General features: G+C 39.9%; 1 protein-coding gene and 1 long non-coding RNA gene across 2 annotated transcripts in view; one reads left to right on the forward strand and one right to left on the reverse strand.

Annotated features, from left to right (window-relative positions):
* LOC146473679 (uncharacterized) overlaps positions 1 to 741 on the reverse strand; it is a 9,461-nt gene extending 8,720 nt beyond the window's left edge. Inside the window, exon 1 of the long non-coding RNA XR_014866274.1 lies at positions 550 to 741. This is a non-coding gene — a long non-coding RNA (uncharacterized LOC146473679). The remainder of the gene's footprint in view (positions 1 to 549) is intronic.
* Positions 742 to 5,256: 4,515 nt separating this feature from the next.
* LOC146473680 (insoluble matrix shell protein 1-like) lies at positions 5,257 to 6,484 on the forward strand. The gene is made up of 2 exons (XM_085117580.1): positions 5,257 to 5,779; positions 6,163 to 6,484. Exons 1-2 carry the CDS (start codon positions 5,260 to 5,262, stop codon positions 6,345 to 6,347), a joined length of 705 nt encoding a protein of 234 aa, XP_084973706.1. The 5' UTR covers positions 5,257 to 5,259; the 3' UTR covers positions 6,348 to 6,484.
* The last annotated feature ends 808 nt before the right edge of the window (positions 6,485 to 7,292 follow it).

A 7,292-nucleotide genomic window follows, 5' to 3' on the forward strand; every position in this document is an offset into this window, starting at 1 on the left:
CACGGATGGTTCGCTATACAGACAAATGTATAAAAAAAATTAAAAAAAACACGACTGGAAGCTTTCTGGGACAGCTACATCCCTCCAATTTTTTTCTTAAAATCCTCTTCCTAGTGCCAAAAGTTTCCAATTCATGAATTTTTCAGAAGCAATGTTTTATGAAACTTTTTTGACATCGGATTTCCATACAAACACTGTTATTTTAAGCCTGTTTGCCTACTCGTCGAAATGGCGTCGAAAACCGTGATAAGGCCTATGACTTGATGCCATAACAAAGTAAAATGCTTTTGCTCCCGATCTTTTTTGAAAAGAGGTAAGGCCATTGGAGCGTTGCCGATGTTTTTTTTGTTTGCTTTTTTTTTTTTTTTTGGCAGGAGTAAAATATCTGGCATGGCTGAGATCTGCTTTTCAAACAAAATGGATCAAAGATACTTATTTACCCGTTATTTGGAGAGACGGATAGAGTAGATTAGGCCAAACATTACTGAAATGTTAACAGGTCTTAGCACGACTGGAGGTTTTGATACACAGCAAACAAAGTGAACTTACTTTCCTTCAAAGACTTTAGCCTTTCTCTTATGTTGCTCGGGTGACGAGAGTCCAAAATTGAATCAGTACTTTTGCTTGACAATCGTTAATATGAGGCCAAGTGCCCTATATATTATTGATCGCAGCAAAATGCTTCTTTCCCCCTCCCCCCTAACGACTCAGATCTTAACAAGGAAGTATTCACTTCGATCATTAAATAATAAACGAGCCAAATGCCTAGCAGATTTTTTACGTTTCTCGCATGTTTTCACCCTTGCATGAACTGCATGGATACTGAGGTTGTTCTACGCTTTGTTTCATTCTACATTCTCTGTGAGGCGACTTAATTACCTGTGAACAATGAAGTGGAGGCTCAACGAAGACGAATATAAACTGAACCTTTTTGGCAGTTAGTGTCTAGTTTGCTTTGATTGCGAACGAAATTGATCATTCGACTAAATATCTGATAAGCGATGGCTGATTTTTGTCAAGAATGTAAATTACAAAGTGGTCTGTGGGTTCCTCTCTAAATAAAGTCAAGGACCTGGACGTTCAATAACGTTTATTAATACCACTCCAAGGTTAAAAAAAAAAAAGGAAGCTAGATTCTTTCATTGTGTAAGCACGTTTCTACCGATTAGAAGAGGTTAACATAAGTCAATGTCGAAATACAAAGGGTCTAACATGATTTACGAGAATATACATCCATGATGCTTAAAATTGACCTGCACAATGTTGACGTAACTTTGAGTTAGCTTAGCATAGTTTGAATAACTTAAATAACCGGGGCAGTCAAAAATCGTTTTTTTTGTTTTGTTTTGTTTTGTTTTTTTTACGCATTCAATCAAGAAGCCCATAATTGTCGTAAGGCAAGAGGATAAGGAATTAAATTTCTGTGTGGATGTTTTTGAAATCCCTTTTCCCAAAGATGAGGATCTTGAAAAGCAAATTAAATAGTCGCAAAACAAAATTGACAAAAGGTAAATTAGTTTAGCTACTGGTACCAGTTTACATCTTTAATGGAACCCCTTTTACCGTCTTTTACGACACTTCTCACGTTACGAATATAATTAGCTGGGCGTCACCAGCACAGGTTTTAACAATTGTTGTATGATGTTTCAACGGAGCACTTAACGAAAAAGTCGACTAATGGCTTTTGCCTTTGTTATTATCTGATTGTGGCTTAACAGGTTCATGGTAAACGAAAAATTGCGTCGTGTTTTATTTGGCCCAAAGGTTTTTGGTTTGTTTGGTTGAAAAATGTTTTCAACTAGCTCATACTTGTAGGTGCAGTTACACTAGACTTCTTTCCCAAAGCTCCTCTTGGCCGGGGAAATAGTTCAGTCTGGGTTCGATCGATTTCATGCTTGCGGTTACACGCTCATCAGTAAATTGCCCGAGGGGAACGATAATCCTTTAACTCTATTTGACGGAAAAATAACGGTGTAAACACGGGTGACACGAAACGTTTTCGGTAATTCTGCTGCTTTTATTGACAACCTCCACCACAAAACGTTTTAGTAATTCAGCACTTTATTTCAAGAAGGGAATATTGACGCCAACGACCAATACTCTTTTTACTGAGCTTACAGGTTTTGCTTTTATATTTAAGAATACAACGACTCGACGTTCACCAACGTGGACAAGCAAAACCACAAAATTGGTTTCAGCGACAGTGGGGTTCTGGACCACTCGGTGGTGGAAATTTATGAAGATAGAGCCATGTTGTGATTGTTGCCGAGCTTGAAATACAGTACCGGGTACGATTTGACGCCAAGATGAACACAGCACGTATTATAGTTATTAACCCATAGAACTTGCCTCTGAAACTGTCATGGGAAATGTCTTTTGTTCCTTTTAATTTTGACTTTTCCATGGAATTTTCCTGGAGGCAAGTTCACTCCGGGGAAATGGGCCTTTTACACCAACCGGTCACTTGGCATCCTTCACTGGGACATCAAGAACAAAGGAAAGTCAGGCTTCACAGGTTGGAATTCCTTTGTGTTCAGATCTACTACATTCTTTTGCCATCCAGTATGGTGGATTTTTTACCATGTGACCAGTTAGTGCAAAAGGCCCATTAGCTCTACACGTAAACTGTGCATGGCTTTTGTAACCGCAACTACTATTCGCCACATCAAAAATGTTGCTATAAACTTGGCGCGAAAATTACGGGACGCGTTAAGTTTCTCTTTCATCGTCATTTTAGCGCCGTGAAATAAAAATCTCGCTATTTCTAGCTAGCGAAAGCACTTGATCTGTATTTTTAGATCTTACAAGATTACAACGACGCTCTGCTAGCTGTTTGTGAGCGAGCAGTCCTTCGCGCTTCCAAAAATGAAACTTACAGAGTGGGAGTAAAATGCTCATGACAACGCGTGGAGAAGATCGAATATTTTTGAAATATTTCATTTGAGCACAGAACATGTTTGACTGGCTATCGTAGTTTTCCACTGATCCCCATAAACCGGTAACACAGCAAGGAGTGGCATCGAGCCGGTTAACAAATTCTAAATTTCCCATTCGGTTGTAATTGCTTAACCGATTGCATAACTCGATCGGTACAGGATAAGACAATACAAATCACATTCCCTAACACAACAAGCCACGACGGACGCCATAAAATAAAACCCTTTAATCAACGATAATTTATTTAACACAAAACGAACAGATCATAAACGTTTATCTTCACAATTGCCTCGGCGAAATGTACTTAATACACATTTAGTAGGAATAAATCGTCCACATAACACGATATAATACCAGAAGTAATCATAGATTATAGAGTGAGTTCGACACCTTAAATTGAACAAATTTGTCAAAATCGTGCATCTTTCATGTCCGTCACAGTTCAATTTGAATATTTGTTGTTGTTATTTTTTTATCTGGCTTTTCTGTATATTACCCAAAACTAGCATCTTTATTGCAGAATATTTGAAGTTTTCTTTCCAAATTAACAACTGTGTGATCAGAAAAACGTCTCGTCCAATTTCTGTGGAATTGTTGAACAAATGGAGAGAAATGTAACAAAACAATAGGAATTACTTTCCTATGTCCGGTATTGCAGCCCAAGTTGCCCGATTACAAGTCAGTCTGCTGCGTGACTTTTTTACGTAGCCCTTTCATCCTTTTATATCTGTACATAATATGTAACTACCAAGGTGAAATATTTGCAATAAACGAAGCTGAGGTTAAAATTTTCAGCAGCTACGTTGTTGAACTTAAAAATATTAAATAGAAAGTATTTTCGGTCCGCCTGTTGCGTGACACTGTCCAACTTGAAAATAAAATAAAATCATTTTCGGTAAAAGGCTCTCAATCTATGAAGGCCAGAATACCATTTTGGTCTTCTACTCAAAGGATATTTTACCAAAATGCCGCGAACATACGCGACTATAAACCCGTTAAAATGTCGAACTGAAGCGAGCTAATTTGCATACAGTTTTGAAAGACATCTGGCTCTAGTTGTTCAAAGGCCGGATAACTTTATCCTGTGGATAAGTCACTATCCGACAGTTTCAATCTGCGCAAAGGTTTCAATATTTCGTCTTGTACGAGCGAATATGCCCACTCTAAGCACAGTTAAGTTTGGGAGTGTACCAAAACCTTGGACAACGTTGAACGTGAAGTATATTTTAGACCCTGAATAGTGCCTTATCCAGCGGATAAAGTTATCCGGCCTTTGAACAACTGGGGCCTGGCCAAGGTTGTTCACAGCCTCGATCCCAGGGTCTCTCCTCTTCACGTCCCGAAGAGGAGAGACCCTGGGAACGAGGTTAGGTTGTTCAAAGAGCGAATAACTCTATCCAGCGGATAAATCGCTATACAGCGGATAAAATGTACTCCAACTAATATATTTTATCCCCTGGATAGCGAATTAATCGTTGGATAAAACAATCCGCTCTTTGAACAACCGGGGTGTGATGTCAGTTTCTGATGCGTGTATATTCCAGATATTTTCCTATTTCGATTTTATACGGTAAAGGTCTGTTATTGAAACCTCGTAAAGAGCGTAAACTCATACCGCGACAAAACTGTTACCGTATTGTGCATCGAAACATATCCCTGCCTTGCGTCGATGTTCAGTGAATCTCATCGGAAGACTGAAAGGTCTGAAAGAATTGAGAAATCCTTTGAACTTGAGTTGTATGCTAATGTGCGATGAATATCAGTAATAGTCTAAGGGCACCCAACGACAGTTGAAATATCTATGAAATATCTGTTCGGAGAAGCAAAGGTTGCCTAGAATTTTCGATGGCTCGAGAACAGCTAAATTTTAATCGACATGTCCTGCTGTGGCTGTTCCAAACATCTATGATTTTCGGGTACTTTCCCCTTATTTCGCTTACGATTTTCGAGACACTGGAATTTTCTCGAATTACGAACAGTTTAGAGATAAGAGATCGACGAGGAGGCGTGAACTAGCAGGCTTAACTCCAAGGCGAATGTTTTCTGTTCTTCTCCAGGGGATTTAACCGTCACCTTGGCTGTGTTTTCTGGCCGCCCGGATCCACAGTGGACGATTCGATCGACTGATCCAAGTTATAGTTAAGTGGCAAGCCAATCACAGCGAGCGAAAAAAGGCAAGTTTACCAATCACGACCAGGGCTGAGTTGCTCGAAGCATGGTTAGCGCTGACCATTGGTTAAGAGGTATTAAAACCTATAGGTTGTCATGGTATTTAACCCGGGTTAGCGCTAACCATGCTTCGAGCGACTGGGCCCTGAAGATATGCCAGCGCGGTTAGGCTACAAGGGATTCCTAATTCAAGATACGATGAATACGGAATCGGATCTAGTTGTTGGTCCTAACACGGTGCCTCTCCAGCAGCTTCTATTGAGTACCATGCCAAAGGGCATCATACCAGAAGCCACCCTGAAGAGCGTTTCTGAGGAGATCAATCAGGGAAAGGTCTCCGCCGACGTGCAAGTCACAAAACGCTTTGCACCCGACTATTTCCCAAGTTGGTGGAATGGCAACCTTCGTAGACGGTCAAATAACAATTGCTACAACTATGCGAATGACATAGCCACCGGTACCTTTGCACAACCGGGGAAAGGGTTTGCTCATGCCCATGGAATTCCATATCGCCATTTCGCGTTGAACGCAGCAGCGGCGACAGCTGCTGCTGTACGTGATGGTTTGCAAGTCGTGAACTTCCGTCAACCTCTTCGAGGTCCCTTTGCCCCAAACCCCGTGTCCAGAGTTCCTAAAGGATCATGCCACCTGGTGTCACTAGCTGTGGCACCAGGTTAGTAAACAAATCTAACACTCATTTGCTGTCATTAAACTGTATCTGGCAGGAACATTCTGGAGAAAAAATTACGTGGAACAGAAAATCTGACAGGCAGACTGACATCTGGCTATCAAAGTGACAGACAGATACAATGTCAGCCATTAGGTGGTTAGACATATCAACATAGACATACGGTGAGGAGAAAATTCCTTGTTAGATTTAAATAGAAAAATTGATCGTTTTGACGTCAAAATCTAGCGATTTTTAGATATATCCTCTAATTTTCTTCTCATTCTGAAGTTCTTCGTATACCGGTATATACGCTTTAGAAGACAATTCCTTCTTCCCATTCCAGTGACATTAACATACGATTCGTTCCGTTCTGTTTTTCCTGTTAGGTGTTGATTACCACTTTTACCGCCTGGATAGCGACGGAAAATGGTCTCATAAACCCGGGAGAACCCGTGCCATAAAATATGATGACGCCAATCATTACACCACTGATCCAAGGCGTGCCAATATGGGCAGCTATGGATGTGTTTGTGTCGTGTCCACGCATAAAAATGCTATTAACATCATTTGAAGCATTAGCTTCCTCCATGTTGTTTCACATCACAGCAGAGTTGAAGCCCATGAAAGTGTAATTAAGATAATTCATGAGGAATTATCATTTCTGTAATGTTACGTGATCACTGACAATAAAAGGCTGCTTTAAGGTGACTCCATACAGTTATTTGGCGCACGGCGACTGGGTACTAAAATGGCGCGAGCGCGCGCAGTTTTCAAACTGATACGTGAATTTCATTATGATGCGCGCGAAAAAAGGCCAGTGTTAGCCTGAAAAGTAAGACTATTTAAACGAGTTTTCTACCGGGAATTTTTCTGAAAATTGGCTCAATGTTAGGATTTTGCTGTTATTTGTACTCCAAAAAATCTTAGGGAGAATTATACAAGCACAACTGCAAAAAATTGCAAAAACGAAAATTGTAGAAATTGGCCAAACGTTTGTACAGAATTTTTTTTGACTTAACGAGGAGATGCTTTGGAGTTTCTCTCTTCTTTACACAAAAAAGCGAAATTTAACCGCGCGAAATTCGGACAAACCCGTTTTGAAACTAGCTAGGAGTGAAGGAATCAACACATGTAGCATCCGTTGGTTGCCATGGAAACAGGGTTTACCAGTTGTAACCTTGTTTTTAGTAAAGCAAAAGGACTGAGCTGCTCAAAACTGTTTGAACCCAGATATTTTCTCCGAGTTGAAAGAATCGGAACATCAAGAAAAATATATATATATATCACTAAAAGCGAAAACTGAAGAAATGGTATAGAGCCACCTTAATTGTAACTGTTTGCTCTCTCCACCACCGCAAGTGTCTCTAACGAATAAACTGGACCATAACTTTAAGTATCTAAACTATGATCAACTAAAATATACTGAAATTGCAGTCTGGAATGGACATAATGCAATCTAAAATGTGTATGACACTGACTTGTAAAACGTTAAAAACCAAACGTTTATAAAAACTTA

This window comes from Pavona decussata, unplaced genomic scaffold, assembly GCF_977016875.1.
Source record: "Pavona decussata unplaced genomic scaffold, jaPavDecu1.1 SCAFFOLD_92, whole genome shotgun sequence".
Taxonomy (NCBI): domain Eukaryota; kingdom Metazoa; phylum Cnidaria; class Anthozoa; order Scleractinia; family Agariciidae; genus Pavona; species Pavona decussata.

Bases quoted from the DNA above. Each gene is read 5' to 3' on its own strand.
- LOC146473680 (XM_085117580.1), top strand. From the start codon at position 5,260: ATGCCAGCGCGGTTAGGCTACAAGGGATTCCTAATTCAAGATACGATG. The intron at 5,780-6,162 runs GTTAGTAAACAA...TTTTCCTGTTAG, and splicing joins GTCACTAGCTGTGGCACCAG to GTGTTGATTACCACTTTTAC.